At 40.5% G+C, this 25,083-nt stretch overlaps 1 protein-coding gene across 1 annotated transcript in view; it reads right to left on the bottom strand.

Annotated features, from left to right (window-relative positions):
- LOC121643782 (golgin subfamily B member 1-like) overlaps window positions 1–24,662 on the bottom strand; it is a 42,092-nt gene extending 17,430 nt beyond the window's left edge. Inside the window, exons 1-20 of the mRNA XM_041991310.1 lie at window positions 24,545–24,662; window positions 22,263–22,321; window positions 21,253–21,408; window positions 20,289–20,426; window positions 20,025–20,135; window positions 17,927–18,082; window positions 17,598–17,777; window positions 17,382–17,504; window positions 17,181–17,294; window positions 16,767–17,070; window positions 16,514–16,629; window positions 13,899–14,016; window positions 13,660–13,751; window positions 13,415–13,565; window positions 7,984–8,090; window positions 6,929–7,019; window positions 3,536–3,669; window positions 2,955–3,064; window positions 420–588; window positions 226–330 (exon numbers count right to left, since the gene is read on the bottom strand). Of these exons, the coding sequence (XP_041847244.1) occupies window positions 226–330; window positions 420–588; window positions 2,955–3,064; window positions 3,536–3,669; window positions 6,929–7,019; window positions 7,984–8,090; window positions 13,415–13,565; window positions 13,660–13,751; window positions 13,899–14,016; window positions 16,514–16,629; window positions 16,767–17,070; window positions 17,181–17,294; window positions 17,382–17,504; window positions 17,598–17,777; window positions 17,927–18,082; window positions 20,025–20,135; window positions 20,289–20,426; window positions 21,253–21,408; window positions 22,263–22,307 (2,520 nt within the window). The 5' untranslated portion in view covers window positions 22,308–22,321; window positions 24,545–24,662. The remainder of the gene's footprint in view (window positions 1–225; window positions 331–419; window positions 589–2,954; window positions 3,065–3,535; window positions 3,670–6,928; window positions 7,020–7,983; window positions 8,091–13,414; window positions 13,566–13,659; window positions 13,752–13,898; window positions 14,017–16,513; window positions 16,630–16,766; window positions 17,071–17,180; window positions 17,295–17,381; window positions 17,505–17,597; window positions 17,778–17,926; window positions 18,083–20,024; window positions 20,136–20,288; window positions 20,427–21,252; window positions 21,409–22,262; window positions 22,322–24,544) is intronic.
- Window positions 24,663–25,083: the final 421 nt, after the last annotated feature.

A 25,083-nucleotide genomic window follows, 5' to 3' on the forward strand; every position in this document is an offset into this window, starting at 1 on the left:
CTCCAAAATGGGTTAAATATTGAGGTTTGATGATTTTATAGTACATCTTTTGTGCGTGTGCATTTTTCTTCCGCTACATAAAAATGTTTGACATAACAAAAACTGATTACAACCCCATGTTTGGTTGTTTTCAGCAAGTCTGAATCTGAGTGATTTACAAAAAAAAGGGAAAAAATATTGATGCATGATGATTTTTTTCTGCACACACATTTTTGTGAAGCTTACCTTTTCCTTTAGCAGACTCAGCTTCTGCGTGAGGTCAGCAGCTTCTGTTTTCAGTTCGGAGCACTGTTTCTCTGAGCCGCTGCACTTCATGGCCATGTTCTCCAGCTGGAAGGAGGAAAGGAACAAGAGTAAAGCATCACAGGAAGCTAAAAAGCAGCTTCTTTCTGAATGAATAGCAAAGTCAGCATTCTTACACTGTGCTCAGCCTGAAGGAGCCTGTCCAACAGCTCTTTGTACTGCATTTCTTTTTCACTCAGCGATTCTCTGAGGCTGCTGATGAGCTCGAGTTTCTCCGACGTCTTGGCCAACGTGTTCTCCTTCTCAATGAGGGAACTTTCCAGGCACTCTTGTGTTTCACTCAGCCTGACAAAAACAAATATACCAAAATGATTTACTAGACTGTTTACTGTAACACCAGCAGCCAAGAAAGAAAAACAGGCAAGCATGTTCGCATACGAGCCTTTCCTCGTCCTTGAATATTCATCACTTAAACTTACACATGTATTTAACAGAGGGGGAAAAAAGCTGAATAAATGATAAATACAGTAAATGTGCTCCTCATCCAAACAGACACCAGTCCGGTCAGCTGTCACATCTATTTGGTCTACATTTAGGTGGAACCTGTTCTCTCATCTTCATGCTAACAAATGGATGCACATGTATGAGGAAGAGGAGTCAACGTGTTTGTGTACTTTGTCTGAAAATGAAATTGTACCATCTTTTAAGTTAAAAAAAATGCCTGAATCATGAATGCACATAGATGCAGATGTAAGGCCCATTTATGCTCGACTCAGAAGACGGATACGCAGACAGACAGACAGTTTCGTCCGTCTTCTACATCAGTTACGCATAATCTGGTCCGTTTTCAGGGAGTTTCGCTATCCGTCGCTTAACACAGAAGACGAAGCGATACCACCAGAAATTGCAGGGCAGTGCTGAGCAGAAGAAGAGGAGGATCAGGAAGGCAACAAAAAAGCAGAAGAGGAAGGAGACAAGCACAACAAAGGTAGAAACTGTGTGAGCTTTTGAATAAACACTATGTGAGTGTTTATGGCGTGTTGGACGGCAGGAAACAACTTTATAGTGAAGCATTGAGGCTGCTGAACGGTGTCTGAAACTGACGTCGGCTCAGCACTGCACACTAGTGGAGAACTGACTTAACAACCATGGCAACGCAAAAGACGCGCGGAACAATGAGGAGGCGACGTAAGACAACGTTTGAAACGGACGCTGCTATTTACGTACGTAAGGGAGCATGAATGGGCCTGAAGAAGCAGAGCTCAGCCAAATAATTTGGATCATTTTAAACATTTCTTGAACAATCGGCATCAGACAACGAATGAGAGCTAAAGCTGGGTACACACATCAGGGTTTTCTTACTCTGACGAGATTTTTTTATCTGTTACAGATCCCACACAAAAACAAAAAATCAGGCATTGAACAGCTGTGATCGTACTATGTGTGGTGACTCCCATAATCTCAGAAGACAACCATCCTGTCCCACAGCCCGTCTAGAATCCGGTGTTTCAAGCCAGAAATCTCACGTGATCAAACGTGATCAAACAAAAACGAACCATGGCAACAACCGGAAAACAAAGCATCCAGCATGGAAGAGGACATACAAGACGAGGGAATGATGGAGGTCTCTGAACTATTCTTAACAGAAAAACCCCAAACTAAAAAAGAAAAAAGACATTGGGAAAAAAGCCTGGAGACGGAGTGAACACGGACTTTATATCCTCCGCAGTCAGCTCGCTCTCTGATTGGCTGCATTCTGCTCCACACAGTCATGAGCGAAGAATCGCCGGCTTTCCCCACACACCTCAAGAGTCGCCCAGGACCCATTTCGAAGCCGATTGTCGGGACAAAATCACTGTTAACACACCTCAGACCACAGGTTAATAATAAATCTTATAAGACTTTAGAGGAGTTTTTGCCGTCATTGGTCAGGAAGGAGGAAAATGGGGACAAAAACAGCCTGATAATCTTAATGTTTGTACCCAGCTTAAGCTGATTAAACCTGCCGTAAAACTCCGTTTATTCCCTGTTTTCATCCTAAGCATGAGCTGTCAGCAGTGAGAAAACAACGGTGCTACTGTTGTTTTATTTCTTTTATGTAAATGAGATTACACTTTTAGAGTTTTACATGTATAAGTTGCACTACGTTTCACTCAGAAAATGTTTAGTTTATATAAGTCTTAGTTAACTGTTACTTCACTAGCTGGATGAAAAAAAGAAGAGTGGTCAAACAGAACAACTTTCCTGATTTCTAATGGCATTGGAAATGTTGGAAACCTTTGGAGAAAAATCTCATTTCTTTCTAACTGATACGATGGAAGACAAAGGGAGGTAACGGGTGAAAGTGAAGCACAGTTATCGGACAGTTATCGGCTGCGTAAAGGTGTGTAAAACGTCACACAGCGTCCTGGAAGAAAAATTAGCATCATGCTCGTTCTCGGGACGAAATGTTCATAACAGACGCCACTGTGCCATCAAGCCAGTCAGGAACGCAGAGTTTTACGGGCAGAAAGTCCCACAGTGCGTCTTTAAGAAATGACATTAGAACTACCATTTATGGTGCTTTCCGGTTTCTTTTTGATTTACCCTCCAGTTAGCAGACCACTCCTCTTCTATTTATTTTATGAACTAAATATATTGGAAGTAAATTCATTAAGGATTGTTTTAAATTTTTAGCTTTGAATGTACCAAACTACGACCCAGCAGCTTACCCTTTCAGCTTCTCGTTGAGGCTGTTCACCAGCAGCTGATGCTTTTCAGCATCTCTGCCCTGTTGACTTCGAACACTGGCAAGTTGGCTCTGCAGTCTCTCACTCTCGTTCTACGGTGGGGATAAAAAACAACATCAATATGAAATCCCTCTGAGTAAAGACGGCATGCACACGGAAACAGATGGAGAACGGCATGAGTGGAGATTTGCTGCTGTGGGGTATCGTTGAAAAACAACCCGGACATTCACCGCGTGTTGAAGACTTCAGAGATAAAACATGAAACGCCACACGTGTCCAGGTTAAACATGCACACCAAACCATTAGCAGTCACCGCCAGACGGGCTCTCCAGCGCACACGTACATGAGCGACCCAACACACCTGAGAGACCCAACATGGCTGCTCATCTTCATCTACATCAAACGTCACCTGTGTTAGAAGGGTTTGTTACAAAATCCCACTCTGTGGCAGAAACATGTTCTTCACTCCAGTTACTCATAGGTAGGTTAATTAGGAATGCTTGCGGAGTTAACCCTGCAGCTACAGGGTGGTGCTGGAAGGGGGCTGTGCGTGGCGAGGCTACCTGTAACGCCTCTATCCGGGCCTGCAGCTGCAGTCGGTCCTCCAGGTCTTGGCAGCGCTCCTCCAGGCTCAGGATCTGCTCCTGCAGCTGGTTCCGCTCCAGCTCCAGTTCCTCCACGACGGACCGCAAACCGTCTGGAATCATGGAAAGACACAGAATGAGGGTCTGCAGCATGATGGGCCTCAAAAACAGGCCACTGCAGGCCACAGGGAAGGTACCAAGGAATAAACAGTTCCACAGCAGCCTGGTTACCGGAGCAACACAACGTTTTCTTTCACAGAAATGCTGCTTTGATTTGCCTGAATAAGTTATGTGTTCCCCATCAAATCCATTCTCTAACTAGCATTTCTCAACCAGGGTGGTACCGCCCCCCAGGGGGGTACTGGGAAAAATACTTTTAAAGGGAGGTCAGAGTCAGGAGAAACGAGGACAATCACCCAAATTCACCTAGAAACACCAATGAGGATCCAAAAGGAGGAATAAAAAAGCTAGTATATTGTAGGAGGAGGTCACACTCCAGCCTAAAAACTTTTCTTCTTCATGTAAATAACCTGGACCTTAAAAACAAATCCAGCTTTATCATTTCTTTCTACAGCCACGTAGCGCTGTATTTCTTCATTTTGTGGACAACCAGGTAAAACTTCTGTTTCTGTTGGCCTCTTGGCCACTGCTGAACTTCTGGGAAAGACTTGATCCAGTCAGTTCAGGTGATTTCACACACGGGGGGCTGCAGAGGTCAAAATACCTCTAGCTGTCATCCAGCCTTACTTAAATTGGTGGGGTTAACAGATCATACCCACACATATGAGAAATTCCACCGTAGGGGGCGTGGTAGCCTAGTGGTGACAAAAGTTAAAAAAGGAGGACAAATTTTGGTGTGTTTCGTAAAATATGTACAGATGAACAAATAAAGATTTCTTCTTCTTCATATTCCATGTTTTACAACTGATTCCAGTTTCTTCGTCAATTTCGGTGATTGTCATCGTATCAGACGCCGAATGTGTGTCAGTGTTCTGTTGAAACATGCTACCTTGTCAAAACATCCTACTGCAGGCTGAATTCATAGCTGTCGATCTGTGCATAGCATCAGAATCCACAGAGGATCATTAATCCACACAGGAAAGATCGCTAAGAAGCCTCAACAATTTAAATTATATTCTACCTTATTCATTTATTTAGGTAAGAAGCCTCAACAATTTAAATTATATTCTACCTTATTCATTTATTTAGGTAAGAAGCCTCAACAATTTAAATTATATTCTACCTTATTCATTTATTTAGGTAAGAAGCCTCAACAATTTAAATTATATTCTACCTTATTCATTTATTTAGGTAAGATGCCTCAACAATTTAAATTATATTCTACCTTATTCATTTATTTAGGTAAGAAGCCTCAACAATTTAAATTATATTCTACCTTATTCATTTATTTAGGTAAGAAGCCTCAACAATTTAAATTATATTCTACCTTATTCATTTATTTAGGTAAGAAGCCTCAACAATTTAAATTATATTCTACCTTATTCATTTATTTAGGTAAGAAGCCTCAACAATTTAAATTATATTCTACCTTATTCATTTATTTAGGTAAGAAGCCTCAACAATTTAAATTATATTCTACCTTATTCATTTATTTAGGTAAGAAGCCTCAACAATTTAAATTATATTCTACCTTATTCATTTATTTAGGTAAGAAGCCTCAACAATTTAAATTATATTCTACCTTATTCATTTATTTAGGTAAGAAGCCTCAACAATTTAAATTATATTCTACCTTATTCATTTATTTAGGTAAGAAGCCTCAACAATTTAAATTATATGCTACCTTATTCATTTATTTAGGTAAGAAGCCTCAACAATTTAAATTATATTCTACCTTATTCATTTAGTTAGGTAAGAACTCTCAACAATTTAAATGAATGAATATTTCTGTTATTAGGCGATATAATAATGAAAAACTAAAAATAATTTGAATATATAATTTCTATAAAATACATCAAATATGTATAAAATTAAAGTTTTTTTTTCACAACATGGAGGTACAGCTGGTAAACACGGACTTGAAGGCAGCATGGATTTGTGGACGTCCACACCCCACATTTAAATGATATTTTCATGTCGTGCACATGCGTAAGAAGCACAGGTAGGATGCTTTTCATGGGTAGGAAGAAATGTTGGAACACCGGTCTCGATTTCAAAACAAGGACATGATGTAAAAATGTGGATCAGAGCCAATCAGAGGTGCAGATTCATTCTTTGAGCTTGGGTAGGGGGGGGGGGTTTAAACACAGAAGATGCAGGCAGATGTCGGGGCAGATAAAAGTCCGACACCTACACCTGTGAAATGTCATTTTTGGTTGCTAGAGCCTTGTTACTGCTTCTAAAGTTAAAAATAGATCAGCTCCACAGAACCTCCACATCGCAACGTATCTGAAGTTATCTTGTGGGGTGAAAGCCAAGTAAAAATCCAGCTGGAACAATTCTACATCAAAATTATTTTGCCATTAATTTTTAAAAACTGAAAAGCAAAGGCAGCCACACTGTTCTGGTACCACTGGTAAATACAATAAATATGTAAAGCAAGTCAGTGGAAGTTCAAGATCACAGGACTGAAAGTCAGAGAAAAGAAGAGCTCATGATGGACTAACATTCAGAAGACTTGCAGAATAATTAAGAAGACAATTAGCAAAATGCAACTTCATGGCCCAAAGTTTGGCCACACGCAACCAGAAATGACATCGATTTTATTATTTGCTCTATCTTTATTTATTTAAAATGATCTGATGTCGTTTTTGGTTTTTAATGGCAACCTTCAGCTTAATAAATCACAAGATGAGAGGAAATGAAGGGAAAAAAGGAGCTGATCATGCAAACAGATAAAACATTTAAACTTACCACAGATGGAGAATCTTTCCACCTACATTTAACACAAATTCTGCACTTTTACAAACACTGGCCAGCTCAACCAGCATGCACATGTCAGAAAATAAAACAAGCAACATGAATGTTTGAATTGTGCCAAATGTCCCAGAGTTACTTTAAATAAAGCAGGGATGAGTTTAAACATGACTCAACTTGATGTGACCCAGAGTTCACACACAGAAGTAGATACAAGCTTAACCAGCTGATCCCTGCAAGGTACAAAAGAATTACCCTGGTGACCCAGAATAGATGAGGCGGTTTGGGTGTGTTGGCAGGTTGGATGAAAAAATAAATGAAGCAAACCAACCAGTAACCGACACTGTGTTATGGGTGTTACTGAGCAAACATGAAAATAACCCAAAGGCAGCTCAAGTGTCCCACAGCTCCGTGCAGATGACTGAGTGCATGCCGGTGAAAACTGTCTAGCGGGTCTCACACCTGTGGCAGGGGTACTGTACTCGGGCCACCAACCTCCCATGTTCTCTCCCTCCATCGGGGTGGTGCTCTCCGAGGCACTCCGAGGGTCCTGGAAGGGGGCCTGTCCATCAAACTCAAAATCCTCCTGCAGGCGGAAAATTTTTGATCATAGCAGGGCCTCTTTTAATGAGTTATGACAGTTTGGATAAAGAACTATACGTTTCCACAGGTCTGCTCATACAAAAACTCATAATAAGACACTAAATATGTGGTAGGTTGTTTGGTCTTGTCTGAGTTCAGGCAGATTCCAGCTGCTTTAAACCTTGAAGCTCACCTCCTCTGGCAGATCTGTACAGTTTCTGGTACAAGTCCTGTCACCTCATACATAAAACTGATCAGATCTGATAGATGAATTTCTAGGAGCTCTGCATGCACACAGTCAAAGTGTTTCTTAAAATCCTGTTGTTTATAATTTGACACATCTTCTGCTCTCTGGTGGATTTATTCGTGTCCTGGAGTTAAAAGCAGTTCTTATGGAGTCCCTGTTGCCTCCAGTGGTTTTGAAAATGGTTACCTCCCAAATTAAATGATCAATTAATCAATTTTAAAAAGAGAAAAGAAAAAAAAAAGATGGATTTAGTTTAAAGGTCTGTGTAATCTGAGTTTTAGTTTGTGATGTAAATACATGATAAATGGTTGAATCAAAGCTGTGCAGTTTGCATATTTTTTAATATGTTCTCTTCACTCCTCAAACTGGAACTGTGTTTTAGCAGAACATTTATTTTTTATTTATTTATTTATTTAGGACAATGCATATTAATCAACATATGAGCAAAAGCTTCACAGTAAATATGCCAGAATTAGCCACAAAAGCTAAATTGCATCTGTTGTCCTAAGGCAGGCACATTGAACAAACATTGACAAACATCTCATATTTACAATAGTTACAATAAACATTAAACACAGTGTTAGTAATAAGAGGTAAACAGGATGTTAGTTACACATGAGTACAGGACTGGTTTGTTTTTAACCACTCAACATGTGTCAAATACATTAAGGGATGCAGGTTTAACTGTAGCACAAGCAGATGGTGCCAGCTGCCCACCTACCTGCAGGCTTCGCTGGGCCGGAGCCGCCAGCTTCTTGGCTCTGTGGTGGCCGAGCCCCCGAGCTTGAGCCAACTCGTCCTCCAACTCCTGCTGCCGAGTGGCCAGAGCTGGATCGGAGCAGCCAGGAAAGAACCAGTCATCCTCAATCAGTTTTGTGCCACAGGGAAAGGGGAGGGTTTGGTTGGATTGAGGATGTGTTTGTGGATGGGGAAGTGGATATAAAGTGGAGAGGAAAGAATTGTTGCAGAGAAGAAGGAGGAAACTTTTTGACAAGATGATTGAGAAATGACGAGGCTGATGGCATAAATGGTGAAGATGGATTTGGTGACGAGGAGACACATTTGACACCGCAAATACACTTTATAACACAGAAAACGGTTTAATTCAACAATGGACGCAATGAGAAAGACAGAAAGACTGCAAGAGAAGTGAGAAGGCAGCAGGATGGGAGGGAGTTTCTCAGACTTTAGGTATGATTGCACTTCTGTATCTGCAAAAGGTTTGTGAACCTGAGAAACACTTCAAAAGCGACGTTCTGGTCAAAGCCATGCACACCTAATTTGCACAGCAAAGGAAAAAAGCATTCAAACATGTGGGAGACGAGGAGTACAAGGTGGCAGTGGGAGGAAGGACAGAGCTCTCTTTTATGAGTCACATTTAAAGCCAGTGTTTCATCACCGAGTCTTGGATGGAAACACCAGACAGTTACGTAGAAACACAACGAACAGGAGCAGATCTGAGGGGAAACCTCTGGAACTTTGTCCACTTAGCAGCACAGGATGCAAGCAGGGCAGTGTCCAATTGATAGAACAAAATGTTCCCATCTGTTTTGTGACAACAGGCTGAATTTGATGAGTGGAGGAGGGAGGGAAGGAAGCAGCTCAAAGCAGAAGGGTGGGGAAGAGAAAGAAAAGGAGTTCGGTGTGTTAAAGCAGTTATCACAGCGGGTTCAGCATACAGGCAGGGTGAAGCAAAGACAAGCCACGCGATGCACGCAAAAGGGCGAAAGAGGCAGTTTTATACAGTGCTGGTACGAATATTCATCCCCTTACAGATACTTAGTGCATTGCATTTTTGTCACACTTAAATGTTTCAGATCATTAAGACACACTGGCCACTGACTGGAGTAAATACAAAAAGATATTTTTAAACTGTGATTTAGTTTATTAAAGCGGGGGTGTCCATCTAAACCGACCTGATCCCATCTATCTACCTAACACATCAGTCTAGAAAGAGTAACAAAGCCAACTCCAAGGATTTGGGCCTCCAGTGAATCACAGCAGAGATGTTTTCCAAAAACAGAGAAAACATGGAAGTATGGACGTCACGATTACTTTATTTTACAATTAATAGCGGTATTATATGTCACAATTAATCAGTCATATAGATGACAATCTGACAGATCAGAGGAAGATGTGACATTACGCGCCGTACGCTGTGTTTACAGAGGTAAAATATGGATGCTATACTTGTTAGCATGTGAGCATCACTTTCAAAGTTGTTGTGCAATCACCTCTGGATAAAATACTGATGTAACATTTGTTTACATTCGCGCCAACAGTCTCCTCTGGAGCAGAATCGTGCACTTCAATGATCAAAAACCTGGATAATATGCAACATGAGTGTTCAGACTGAAGTTGCTTTGACAAAGATGGGATTTGTATCTGATCTAGTAACACATATGAAAAGTGGTCTGGGTCGGATCTGAAAAGAAATATGATTTGTGCTGTTCAGACTGTAATAAAAAGACCTGATATGGGTCACATATGAGCAAAAAAAAGTCGGATTTGAGTCACTTTTGCCTGCAGTGTGAACAAAGCCTTAAGCACCGATGGCTTCATTTGCCTCCGATAGCCAGTTCGTGCCAGACTTCCCATAAGAAGGACATGACAAATGATTGTGTATTGTACTCAGTCTCCCGTCCAAGTACCTACACATGTTTACAGCACTGGAAAGCTGAGATTCTTGATATGTGAATGATGTCTACTACTCCAGGCTACACTCATAAGTGTGGATTCAGTAAACACGTATTTTAGACCAGTCATAAATGCAATTTATCTTTGAAACCATACTGTACTCCAGCAGCAGATGATGCTACAACTCTCCTGTTAACATCAGCACCACCAGTAAAATAGTTCCTCCACAACACGTGTTCCATCCATAAAAAGCTGTTTTAGGTGAAAATGACAGGATTCTAATGGGTTAAGGTCCATGTTGAAAAAGAAATTGCATTCTTTGGAGAATTTCAAAGTGAAAGCCACTGTGGACCAAAAAATATGAAGAATAATATTATTCCAGCTCACATTCGCAAAAAACATCTTGATGATCACCAAGTCTATACTGAAAATATCCTGAGACGAAAGTTAAACTTTTTTGGATGGTGTGTGTCCCGGTATATCTCTTGTAAAAGTAACAGCATTTCATAAAATCATACCAACAGTCAAACATGGTGGTAGCGGTGTGGTGGTCTGGGGCTGGTCTGATGCTTCAGGACCTGGACTTGCAGTCATTTATAAAACCATTAATTCTGCTCTCTATCTAATGAGATAGTATAACCATCAGTTAGTGGTTTTAAGCTCAAGCACATGCAGAACAATAATCCGAAGCACACCTGCAAGTCCACCTCTGAATGGCTTAAAAAGAAAAAAGAAAACTGGTTTTGGAACGGGTCTAGTCAAGTCAAAGTCCAGACTGAAATCAGACTGACCTTCAACAGGACGTTCGTGCTCAAAAACCCTCCAATGAGACTGAATCAAAACCATTCTGCAAAGAAAGGAGTGCCAAAACTCCTCCACAGCGATGCCAGTTATTGCAAACACCTGACTGCAGTTTGTTGGAGCCACCAGGTATTAGGGTGCAATTACTTATCCACTCAGGGTCAGGTTGGCTCGGACATGAAATCGTTAGGTAAAAACTGCCTCATGGATTCACTTAGACTGAAACATTAAGATGAAAAATGATCAGTTAGGGAAAAATACTTTTAAGGGAGGCCAAAGGAAAATTTACTCAACATAAATGAACTTTTAGGAGAGAGATAACTCTGCATGTATTGTGGGAATATAAACCAGTAAAACTATGTAGGAGAAAAGAACACATGGAGAACTGGCTGGTTATAATTAAACCTAAACCACCAGGGCTATGAATCTTTCTTTATGTGACCTTACTGTAATAAATGTTCTCACTGCCATCAGTCATCCTCAAATTATAGAAACATCTCCTCCAGGACCCAAAAACTGGTTGAGTTCTGTTAGAAAAAGGGTGTCTTACGAGCAAATGTTAGACAGAATTAGTGGCTTTAAGGGGTTTTGGAATAATTTCCTTGTAGACACAAGTGACCTGATGGATGGATTGTGAAATGCCTTTGATGTACTCATGTGGTTGCTAATTTATTTATATACAATTAGTAAAAAGTTTAATTATTAAAAACATATGAAAAAAAGCAGATCTCGTGGAAAGTGTTGACTTTAACTGGGTTTTTCCTCAATCCTGGTCTTCGGGAACGCCTGCCCAGCATGTTTTAGAGGTTTCCAGACTTCAACACACCCAACTAAAAAAAAAGGCTTGTTAGCGGCTCGCAAAGAACTTAACGAGCAGCTCAGTTAATCTGAATCAGGTGTGCTGGAGTTGGAAAACCCCAAAAACATGCAGGGAAGGGGTCCCCGAGGACCAGGATGGAGAAACACTGCAACGAACAAACACACACACACAAACAATTATCTTCTGCAACTCTTGGAACGAGTCCATTGATTTGTGAGCTCTTTAGTCTCTTTATTTAGTCCATTAAATAAATCTGTCCTTCACTGATTTGATAATAAAACAACCAGTAGCACACACACAAACACAACAGGCAATATTAATGTTAAAGAAGCCGTTAGTCTTTTTACTAAGTTTTATTTTGGTGTTATTTACTCAATTCACCTTAAATCAATGAGAATTTGGAGAATTTTGCTCTTCTTGACAAAATACCTGCATGTTAAAAAACGAGGTAGGAACTTATGTCAGTGTGAAACATCCCCGTGTTAGTGCAAATCTGCAAAAGTTTAGTTCAATTTGACAGCAGAATATTAATGTTGGTGGAGAGCGATCAATCATTTTAGCATGTCCACACCAGAAACCAAAGGACAGACAGAAGAAGTAGTTAAACAGAGGACAAGAAAGGGGTAAAGAAATGTAAATAAGGGAAGAGAGGAGAAACTAAAACGGCAGACTCGAGGGTGCATCCTGTCACTGCACTGCTTGGAGCTCACCACAACCAAGACAAAGTTCAGGGTGACTGCAGGCAGTGCAGTGAGCAAGACCTGCACCAGGTGTTTGGAGGAGCCTGCATGCACAAAACTGATGGGAAACTGTTCTGTGTGGCTGCTCCCATCCCTGGAGCAGGGGCTGGAGAGGGAGTCAGAGGGGGGTGGAGGTCCACGAGATGGGAGGCAGCACAGAGTAAACCAAGTCTCCCACATGACAACGGTGGGGGGGGGGGATAAAGCAAAAGAAAGTAATGTTCAGTCAGGACAACAGAGGACATGTAGAAAACGGCAAAACATGAGCTTCAAATCTCTGAGATGCTCATATTCAAAAGAAAATACATAATTCTTTAGGTTATTTACTGAAATATACTGTAATTAAAGCAGTATAAACTACAGCTTAAAAACACAACTGTTAAAGAACTATTAAATGAACGAGAAGATTTTCCTCTCTTCCTCCCCGCAGGTATCATATGCTGTCCTTTCTATGTGTCCAAAGCAAATGTTTAACAATAATACACCGATAAATAACTGAAAAGAACATTCAGTCACAATGGAAGACTGCAACCGTTCAAATCTACTAATAATCTGCGCTTGTGCAGCTTCTTTTGTGTTTTGTCTGTACAAAAGTTTGAACGGCAGCCATAAAAGCTCACAAATGTTTAGTCAGCTTAATATTTGGTCAAAAATGTGTCCATGCAATTGAAAGTTATTGGTGTTGTTTGGAGGAGAAGTCTGTGTTCAGCATTTGTGTGAAATGCAACAAAAATGAGGATAAAAATGAACCGCCTGTGATTTTTCGTTGTTTGCAGGTAGTTTCTGATTTAAATGCAAAATTCTGTCTTAGGAACAATCAATGAAATGAGATGACATTAAACTAGTGAGGATTTCTGTTTTTTTTAACATGTTTGTTTAGTAAGTTAATTACGGTGAAAGAGGTAAATGTTGGCTCACGGGGTTAGGCTGAAAATTTTAACTTAAACAGGAGTTCAATGTGCTGCTACGCCTTCTCCTGCACCTCAGAAAAGAAAGGATTTGAATCAGATGTGGGTTATTTCTGGATGTAAATGAAACAGATGAATGATTTCTAAGCAGATTAGGTGTGCATCAGCTGATTTCCTCTCATCTTTGTTTTATTCTCACCCTCCACACATTTATCCCAGTGATGATTCATCTAGTTATGGCCTTACCCTCTCTTTCCTCCTCCATGTGGCTGATGCGAAGGGCCATGGCAGCCTTCTCCTCCCTGGCTCGGTCCCTAGCGCTGACCGCCTCGGCAACCATCTCCTGCCACTCCAGCACCTGACTCTGAGTATCATCAGCGCTGCCCGACTCGCTGGCCTGTGGTCGGGGAGGGGGGCAAAACGAGACCTCCAGTGAGCATGTTTCCTCACGTGTGCACAGTAAGCGCATGTTTCAGAGTCTGATCCCTGACCTGAGAAGCAGCCCTCTTGGTGAACTGCTCCAGGTCTGCCTGTAATGTTCTTTGTTGCTCCTCATACAAAACCAGCTTAGCCTCCAGCATTTCTAACAGAAAACACCAAAAGAAACACATCGTAGTTTCTTCTAACAGCTAGATGACACTGAGCATTCTGATACGATTCATGTTGACAGACAGACGGTGGCAGGCTGCTGTTTCTGAGAGTACTCGCCACCTCGGTCTGTTTTTACTACCGTTTTTTGCTTTAAGCTCTTGATACTGCTCCACCCTCCATTGGTTTTCCTCCCGCTCCTCCTCCAGGGCCGTGATTTGACTCCGCAGGGCCATCAGGTCTGGAGGGGCAGCTCCAGCCTAAAGGGGGGCAGAATAAATATCATAAACGTGAGGAAAATAAAAGAAAATCTTGATTATGATTCATCCTTTATGCTTCAACACAGGTATGATCTTGATTGTGTCGATGTGCTGCGGTACGTTTGCAGGAAGTCCAATTTGCCAGTATAACAGAAAAAACTGAGAAAAGACCGAAGTACCAAAGAAGATATAGTACAAAACGTCCACTGGAAACCCAGACTAGCTTAGCCTCTTCTGTATGAGGTCAATTTCTCTTGTCTGAAATAACATACCCAAAATAAATATATCTTCACAACTTCAATATATATACTACAATATTTACTGTATGTATAATCTTGATCTCTACAGAAAGCGGAGACGTGATATTACTGCAGAAGTGTCAGAATCTGTGTTTAAATGTAAATTCACCCAGAAAACAGCAGAAAATGGAAATTTTATCTCCTCCTAAAATAAAACCACATGACTTTCAGTGAAAACCAGAAGACAGCAGCCCAGTTCATCTAGGAATGAGTAAAGTAATCCTAGGAAACCTGGGACCTTCATGGTTCATTTCAAACAAGGGCAGAGTCGTAGGAGAACACATTACTACGATGTACTTTTATATATAGAGTCTTTTAGCTGAGTTTCCCCCCATCATCATGCTTGTGTTGTTCTTACTCTCAAATCTATGTTGCTTTGTATAAAAGCGTCTGCTAAAATGACTGTAGAGTAGAATAGAATAGAATAGAATAGAACATTAGCAGTTTTTAGAGCTGGAATCAAACTTTTCACCACAAACAGCAACAGTAAGACCTGATTTCTGGTTCTGGCTCCAGAGTTTCTGTCCCACAGTGATGAGACAGACGTCTCTGGAACCAGCAGAGTCTCTGCCGTCATGTGACTCCTTGTCTGCTTGAAGGGGAGAAAGTAGCAGAAGCTGTAAAGTGAACAGAGCTGTTCTCATGGTTTTCTTACATTCCCATAGAACTGCTCGGGTTTTGAACTGTGTCTGTTTTGGGCAAATTTTGCAAATATTCAGTTAAAATATCACCAAAACCGCCCTGATAGTCCAACGTTTTCCTGCTCTCTGTCTGCTTCAGCCTACCAGCTGTTAAAATGAACCAAAGTTCTGATTTTATAGGGAAATTACAACCAAAAATGAAACCAGACGAAGCCAAAGGTGATTTCATCAGATGCTGGACTTGTAAAAAACAGTCACTGCAGTTATTTCAGTCTCTATTTCCGATTCCCTGCTGATAACAGGAAAACTAAAAATAAAGCTTTATAGCATTTTATCTGCATCAAAGTACAGTATATGACAGCAGAGAGAGAAGCAGAGAAGCTAACAGATGCTAATGTCAGGAAGAAAGGATTATTATTAATATTGCAATAGTAATGATCAATGGAAAATATGTTCTTGGCCATATCACCAGTCCTAACTGTGGCTGTATGTAAAGGATGATAAACAAAAAACCCAGAAATGTCAGAAAAACTTCCACAGTGACAGTGAAAATGGTTTTAAATATTATTTATACCTTTTAAGTTATAGCTTTGTGCTTTAAATATAAAATGTTTCTTTAAAAACTAAAATGCACTAACTGGTTTTCTGTTTTGAAAATGTTCAGTTCAATAATTACATTTGTTGAATTTTAAAGCAATGACTGGTTCATGTAAGAGACCCATCTTACTCCTCTCTGATTAGTTATCGGGGCTCTTTAATAAAGCAAAAGTATTTATTTTCTGCTTACTTGACTAATTGATGGAATAATCAATGAATCCTCAGATCAGCGAGCAGAAGAAAATAAATTAATTTTTCTTAATTACAAAATGATGCAACAGCAGTTTCAGGCCCTGTTTACACCACAACGCTGAGAAGGTTTTGTTGTGTTCTGGCCTCCCGTTTCCACGGTAACACAGTTTTCGGTGGATAAAACCACAAAGATGGACAACGGCCTGCAGGTGGACATTTTCTGGCAACGCAGGGTGAGTCTGTCTGTGTGTCTTTTGCCGACGACGACGTGTTTCACGTCATGTTGCACTTGTGCACTCAGACCCTGCTTAACCCGGGAATAGCACAACAACAATGGCAGACCTCTGCGCCGTGTGTGTGCCGCAACATCTTTTTCATTTATTTGCTGCGTTGAAGCAGAACCTGTTTCTGCTGGAATATTTATGCTGTCAGTGAAGACGTGGAGGTTACACGCTCCAGATAACTAGCGCGCTGACACGTAATGCTTGTTGTGTTTTGTGGTCTTATGAGGATGCTGTGCATACCTGGATGTGTCGTTGCAAAGTTTCACTGCCCACGAGAGGCCTGGCATGCACACTACATTGTTTTTGGTTATTTCTGTGTTTTCTCCTGCACGGACGTAGTTTTCATTCCGCTGTAAATGCTTTCTCTTTTTTTAATGTGCATTTTGTGTGTAAACGTTGTGTAAACAGGGCTTTACATCAGACAGGGGCTGAACTTCTGTGTGGAAAGACAACACTAGAACATGCAACCTTTCACACATCCCACCTGGCTTTTCTTTAACTCGTCTTCCAGCTGTCTGATTCGAGATTTAGACCAAGCTTTCATTTTGAGGAACTTGGCCTCGGATCTGCTGGCTTCTTCTGTTTTTTGCTTTGCTTGAGCTGTAAAGACACGAGGAAGCAGGTGGTCGGATAAATAAAATGAAATACTAATATTCCATGTAACGGGAGGATAAACACGGCTAAAATAAATCATTTAACCACTGGCCACCTCTACTGAAACAAACTGAAAAGCAGACCTTCCAGCTCCGCTATCCTCTGGATGGAGGCTGAATCAGTGGGCAGGTTTCCACTTCCTGAGGCCTCCTGACTGGCAGGCGGTGCTGTTAATGAGGCTCTCCTGAGCTCCTCCAGCTGCCCCAGCAGGTCCTGCTGGATTTGGTCCATCTGTGCTTGATGCTGCTCAGTCATCCGTTGCACCTCCACCTGTTGCTTCTCCATCAGGTCACGAAGCTGTGCTCGCATCACATGCTTCTCTGCCTCCATCTTGGATTCCAGGCTCTCTCGTTCTACTTGTAGTCGACGCAGCCGCTCTGTGAGCTCCTGTTAGGAACAAAATAGAAACTGAGAGGTTGGTAAAGAAGGACAATGTGTCATCCAGCTCATCGTCTGTACAGGGGTTTGGAAACAGACACTAAATAGGAAGACCTTACCTTTATCTGCTGGTCCCTGCCATCCACCTCTCCTTGGAGAACATCAATGACCTGGGTTTTACCAAGCAGCACCTCCTCCTTCTCATGAAGCTTCTGCTTCAGCGCCTTTAAAAGCTGGAGGAGGAGAAAAATATGACATCAGATGAAATGAATGAAATGAAATGCCTGCAAAACCAAGTCTCCTTTGAACTGTGTCATTACCTGCTCCAGGTCGGCACTAGCATCAGACTTGGCTGCTAGCTTGAAGAGCTCCTGTTCATGCATCTTACTGATCTCCATCAGTTGATTATCTTTCTGTATTATGATATCTTTAAATGTCTGGATCTGAAAACAAACATGATGACAGTCTCAGACAACGGCATAGAATTGTACCGTAGAGGCAGCACGGTGGGTTTTCGTCCCGCTTGGAAGACCTACATTCTGCTTGAACATGCTCTCCTTCTGGCTGTACTGCGCCTTCTCCGAGGCCAGCAGCTCTTTGAGGCTGTCGGTCTCCTCCTGCAGCAAACTGTAGCGCTCCTCTGCTTCTCCCACCTTCTTGGTCAGGCTCTGCACCAGCAGCTGCAGCTCCTCCTTCGCTCCACCGTCCAGTTCCACCTGAGGAGGAGGGCACGGATTAGCATCAGGGCTAAACGTTTCAGACGATTTGAGCCGTGCAGATATTTAAAATTGTTGTGATCTCATGATATCTTCAGTGAAAAACTACAGAAGTGGAGTCCATCTGGTCCTTACGAGAGGTGACTGACCTGCAGGTGTGGTGCAGGTGTGATGGGTTGACCTCCTGCCAAACCCATCTGCAAGTGGACGATGTAAGCCTCTTTTTCTGTCAGTCTCTTGTCCTTCTCGGTCAGCATAGCGTCCATTTCCTCGCCTCGCTGCAGCTGAGACTCCAACTCTCGTCTCTGAAAGAATTCACAAAAATAAATAAAATAATACAATTTTAAACAATTTAAAATCTGAATGTTTGATATTTTCAAACAAGTGCTTAAAACAGTGAATATCTTTTTATTTAAAAAAAGGGAAAAACTGATATAAAAGGATCACAAAACAAAGAAAATGTTTACTAATCGATATCTAAAAGATGTTTAAAAAAAGACTAAGTAATTATAATTCAAAAGGACAAAAGTGCAGGAGTGATGTGGACTCAGCTTATGGAACAATCTGGATCAACCAAATATTTTAAAAATGATTGAAGATGTTAAGATAAGAAAATATAATGAAAAGGGTTCATCTGTTCGGCTCTGCAGCGGGTTTTAGTTCAATTTAATTATATCTTTAATCATTTCTGTGTGAGGGGCAGATTATAATATAAATTTATATAAAAAAGCAATCTATAGAATAGAGAAGAAGTAGGAATAAGAACAAATAAAGGAAATCCTACTCTTGTTTGAAGTCACATTTAATGCAAGTCACATGTAAATATATAAACTATGAACATATTAACTAAATACTGACATAAATCTTCCTATATAATAATATAAGAATGTGAAGGGTGTATATAGTACACGCTTCACATTTTTGCAAATATTTCATTATATCTTTTCATGGGACACTATAGAAATGAAACTTTGACATACAGAATATCAAAGTTTAGTTTCCATAGTTTGGTGTCCTGTATATCAAAGTTTCTTTCCTATGGTGTTGTCCCATGAAAAGATTTAATAAAATACTTGCTACTCTGTGAGTTGATACACTAAATGTATATTCAGTTCCTAATTCCATATTAAATCATATATCAGTATAGATACATTTGGAATTACAAAACAATATTACTGTAAGTATCTTTATAAATATATAACCTGTTTACTTCCATATATGATATAATTAACACAGATACATCAGTGTGTTTCTGCTAATGCAATAAAACATATTAGAGAACATGACGCCAATATATTCAATTTGCCTTTAATAATAATAATAATAATAATAATAATAATAATAATAATAATAATAATAATAATAATAATAATAATACGCAAACACAAACACAATATAACACGTTGAGTCGACCACATGTAATGTTAAGCCATGTTTCATGACTTAAGTTTTCATGTATGCGTAACATAAAGGTGTTTATTTTCTGCTCCAGTAAAAATCCAAAGTGTCCAGTGTTGGTTCTTTTACATGTTTTATAGTCGCATTGCAAACATGACAGTATGACCAAATACAGCTCCAACACCATCAAATGCGCCATCACTGGCTGAATCAGATGGAGAGGAGTTGGTCTACAGAGTAGAGGTGACAGCCCTAACGCCATGGCAACAAGCAAAACCAAGGAGCTCATGGTGGACTACGGGAAACTGCAGGGTGGAGCACACACCACCATCCACATCGAGGGAGTAGAGGTGGAGAGAATCAGCTGCTTCAGATTCCTGAGTCACCATCAGCAAGGATGTGAGCTGGTAACATGATGTAGGTGTGATCATGAGAGCTGTGATGGACCACCATCTTCTTCCAATTAAGAGCATTTTGTGTGGCTGTATCACGAGCTGCTACCTGTAACACTCTGCAGAGGATGGTCAGGTCATGTCTGCACAACCCACAACCAGGACTGAACTGCCAGCCATCCAGAACCTCTACGGACCCCGCTGTGGGAGGAAGGCCCAGCAGACCCTCACTGACCCCAGCAATCTTCGTGCACCTGCCGTCTCAGGGACAGTTTCTACCCACAAGCCATCAGGATACCAAAGCCTCTTTCCTGCTATTCTGCAAGTTAAACACCTGCCATGACCCTCAGCAATGAAGGATCAGAAGGACAGTTTAACAAACCAGCAAACCAAAAGAATAATCCCCCACTCTGTGCCACTAAGAAAACTTTAATTTACAGACGTGATAATTACTTACTTTGTTTTCCAGTTCCTCGTCTCTTTGTGCCAGCTGCTGTTCTAGCTCTTCCACTTTCCTCTTCAGCAGCACAATCTTTCCCCGGCTGGCTTGATCTCCTTCTGATGAACCCTAAAGGGAAGCATTCAATTCTTTAGATGCTATCCATGACAATCCCGGATGCTTTTTGATCCTGCTGGTGAAAACATCAACCTGAGGAACATCGGACGGTTAAAGGAGAAGAAGCCTCATGTGTTCGCATGCTGAACTGCACCTGAATCGTACCTTCTTGCCGTGTGTTGGTGTGCCGGGGTCTCCGTGCCGCTTCTTCAGCTCCTCCAGCTGCGTTGTCAGAGACGTTACTTTGGCCTTGTTTTGGAGACGAAGTTTTGACAGTTTGGCCTCACATGCTTCCTTCTCCACCTGAGTCAAAATCAATACATTCCTTACCCCGACTTCACTTATGGGCCTAAATACACAGTCAGCTGTTCCCCTGAGATTTGAGGAGCAGAGCAGCGAGGTCTCACCATGGAGCACATGTTCCTGTTTGCATGTGCTTCTGATGTGGTTTCCAGGCCAAACTTTTAACTGAGCTCTAATCTCACATCTTTATTATTGCATAGTAGACTTTGACTTGAAGGGTTAATAGTTAACGTCTGGCTTTTAACTGAAATCTGGGACTGACATGGTCACCTGGATCTGGCTTATTCAGAAACAAATCTATGGGTATCACAGAGTCACGATTACACATTTTTAGATCATATAAACAGTGAAAGAGGCTCCAAACCAACATAAAGAGATTCATTATCCAAATCAGTGCTTGGTTTGTGTGTAATATTAACTCCTCTTAATGCCAATATTTAGACAAGTTTAGCTTTAAAGACTGCACCGTGTTTTAAATAATACACAAACAAAATAAAATAAAATAAAAATAGCACATCAAAATAAAATAAAAAATAACTGCGATAAAATTAAAAAGTAAAAAAATACAATTATAAAATATAAAAATTATTCAAATAAAATAAAATATCTAATAAAATATAAAAATCTAAATATTAAACAAATAATTCTGAAATAAAATAAAATCTATAAAATAAAAGAATAAAAAAATAAAACTGACTCAACAGTAAATATATTATAAAAGGTTTGTTTTATCACAGAACTATTAAGTGAACCAAGTTTGGCCCAAATTGTCGTTCCATTGCACCACAAGGCTTTTATCTGATGAGCAACAAGTCTCCGAGCTCACCTTCAGCTGGTCATCTTTGGAGCGAAGGGCTGAGTCCTTCTCCCGGATCATTTCCTTCAGCTGAGAGACAAGCTGCTCAGTTTGGGTCAACCTCTCTGCCATTTCTTCTACGGCAACCGTTTCACCTCCAGCAGCTCCGTGGGGAGAGCCTGGACCCTAAAGGAGGACAGTGGAAACGAAGAGATGCTGATCAGCATTTACTGTTTGTATGGTTGCTGAGAAGTAGTTTAATGTTGGAATCAGTGCATTTTTGACACATTACAGATTCTCTATTTCTCCATTTACAAAACAACCTTTAGTTGTCAATATGTATTATGTGTACAGAGTCTGTGGCAAGTGAAGAAGCGACAGAAACAGACCTCCTTAGAAAGACCACTGCATAAAACAGGAGCGCTCCTCCCTTCAGGGATGTTCTGGGAACTGCTCTCCCTAAAACTCTTAACTGTTTCGATGACAATGCGTGCAACGTTTTTAATCATTTAGTTCCAACCAAGATGAGAAAGCTAAGAGGACAGGGATACAGGACGGATTTAAGCTGGACTAGTAGTTCCCCCTCACAGGAATTGGGTGCTGACTGAGCCCTGTGCTCAGAACTAACTAATTCCAGTTTATCTGAAAGTGAAACGGGCTGCAGAGCTTTCACAGGGTTGACAGGACGGGAAACGACAAAGAAATCCATGTAGAAATTAAACACATCTGTTTAAAAAACATTATGGCAGAAAAAGTAAGGAAACAACTCAGTAAATACACGAGTATTTGTTTCCCAGTGACTTCTGTTTGAGTACAAGCTTTGATTTTGGAATCTTGAAATCCAGCTGATTTTTTTAAGGTTTGGGGCGTACATTAAGATGTACAATCTTTTAGATCATACATGTGAGTTTTTCAAATAATTTATATATTCATTAATTCTCTCACTCATTTATTCATCCTTGTAATTACTCTCTTTAGTGTCACAACGCTGGTGATGATCAACACCTCAGTCGATAAAACACAAGCACATGTGTACTTACTCCAGATCCAGGCTCTCCCTCTTCTCCAGAAAACCACTTCAGCATGGTTACGCTCTGACCTAAAAAAAAAAAACAGACACATGCTTAGTAAATTATTCAGGTCCAAAGTAATAATAAAAAAATAAATAAAAATGACCTTGGTTTATGTAAACAAAAACAGCCCAATTCTGTCATCCAAGAATTCAGGACTTTCTGTTATCCAGACCTGGGTCCGATTCCCCATCCCTCCTCATGCAGAGGAAAAGTGTCCCTTTCACTTTTAAGGAAGAGAGTAGTGATCATCTAGTCATCCAAACTTCCCCACAGCCCTGGCTGAACAGCTAGATAACAAGAACTCCTAAAAGAAAAGAGCCACCTTATGGCTTTAAATACAGGAACAGAGTCAAGTAGAGGAATGAGGTTTGGACCACGGTCTGTTGTGAGCTTACTGTGACTAGAGTAAAACTTTCTCTCTAGCGTTTTTAGAAACATGTTTAACATAGTTTATTATTAGGAAGTCTGAAAGTGTCGATGTAAACAACAGAAGCCCTCCCTTGATGTGGTGGACAAAGCCAGGTGATACCAGTTCTCTAATGATCGGTTTGGAGGTGGTGATGCGTAAGAGAAAGTTAGGGCTCGGCCATGAGATGCAACTCGACTTGACAACTCTCAGAAGTGAAAGCATGTTTTGCATCAGCAGAGTGGTATCTCCATACTTAATAAAGTACTAAGTCTGATATTTTAACTGCTGATATCGAAGTATCGACTCCAGAGTATCGATCCGCCCATCGCTATCGCTAAGCCACTGATCCTGCTTCGTAGAACAGGCCCCTGGCTACTTCAGATGTTTGATTGAATTAATTTGAGATGCAACCAAATGCTGCTGACAACTGGGAAGTCATCAGTGAGACATTATGTTTAGATTCAACATCAATGATTAAAATGCAACTGCAGCCATTTCAGATTTATATTAAATTATATAGGGGATAAATTCAATCACTAACATTGACTGCATTTTTTTACTTTTAGAAACCTGGACGTGCTATCTCAAGCTCCTGTGCTGGTTAAGATTCTGTACATAGATCTACATATAAGATTAGAAACCTGGGTACCTCAATGGCCACTGATGCAAATAAATGAATAGCCAAGTTTCTTGTGTCTAACTTAAACATCATATTGATCAAAACCACGAGAAGACGCAAAGTCAGTAAACACGTTGACTGTGTTATATGCAACACAAGGCCATCGTCTCTGTGCTTCCTTGTTGAAATATTTATCACCGTTGTACAGTACCAGGTGATAAACTTGAGGAGTGCAAGCTCTCAAGAAATTTCATTAGGCTGCCTGACAAAGCAAACCAAAGGTCTGCCAAATCAGTCATGTGATTATTGGGATACGAGCCAAGCTTTAATCATATAAAATAAAGTATTCTTTCTAAGATTTCATCAGCAGGAAGGCACAACCTTTTTTAAAGTTACATAGCCTGGTGTCATGTATTCCTCAAACAACCATAAGTGTACTAGGCCGGGTTTAACCCTCAGACTGCATGATCAGCCACATCCATTCAGCTGCTGAAAGGTCCTGCCCACGTGACGCAGGGGAAAATTCAGGTCAAACTGGTTGTTTCAGACATACCACAGCCAGCAGGTTACACAGCTTATACACTGCTGGCCTTTCTGGTGAATATCTTATTTTTGAAGACTCATCAATTACACTGCAAAAAATAATAATTTGGCATCTTATGCAGAACAATTGGCAGAAGAGAAGAGAGTACTTGTTTACTTAACAATCATCTTACTGTTTATTAATAAATCTCCAAGTCTAACTTAGACATCAGCACAATACTGTTCATGAGCCCAGCACAGGTAAATCGGTCGGTTTGTAAAATATAAACATACATGTTACTCTGCTGAATATGTAGCTTTCAAGAGCCCAAAAGGCCCACACAGTAAAGACAAACACGGTAGTCCAGCGTCACCAAAAGTTGGTCGACGTTAGCAACGGTTTAGATATTAGCTAAGTGACTAGCACGAATCTGTGTTATAACAGCTGACCACCCCGTAGGCTGTACACTCATTTCTAGCAGAAGGCCTTTTGGACTGAAGTGGACAAATCACCCAGGTATTACAACAAATGCCGGTTAAAGCTAACGCTAATGCAGCTAGCTAACTTTGTCCTGGCCAATGTTGTAGCTACATGCTAACTTACTAGCTGGCTCTCAGTTGCTTTTAGTTCATTAATTGAATTTACTATGTCATGTCATGCAACTCGTACCAGGCAAAATATTACTTTTAAGTGCTTACCTTTTTCACAAGTTCATGTAAAATCCGCCTTTTACACCGCTTTAGCAAGAAAATGCCTTAAAGTTACATTTTATTATATTTAGCGACGAAATTGCAAACGGAACAGAACGATGCATTGCTCACATTTGTCAACAGACGACTGGGAAGTCTGCGCATGCGCACTTTGTTGATGCAGACAGGTTAGCGGAAATCCATCCGTTTCCTTTTCATCAGCTACAAACAAATATTTTCTTAAAATGCAACCAATACAACAAAACCCAGAGGGCTACAGCGGCAAAATTAAGGCGTTATTTGGTTCAGAATTTATTTTTCCATCCAGAATATTCCAGTTGTTCTTTCATATGTGTACCAAAGAAGAAAGAAATCCCAAGATAAAGCACCGTTTATAATTTCCACTTAGTTTACCTCTTTACACTAAGCCAAAAGTGACAAATGAAACGTAGATATAGTATACGTAGTATATATATATAAAGACAGAAAGACAGAAAAAAAGAACACTGCAGAATTTTCTTTGACATTTTAAATGGAAAATTCGCACA

This window comes from Melanotaenia boesemani, chromosome 1, assembly GCF_017639745.1.
Source record: "Melanotaenia boesemani isolate fMelBoe1 chromosome 1, fMelBoe1.pri, whole genome shotgun sequence".
NCBI lineage: Eukaryota > Metazoa > Chordata > Actinopteri > Atheriniformes > Melanotaeniidae > Melanotaenia > Melanotaenia boesemani.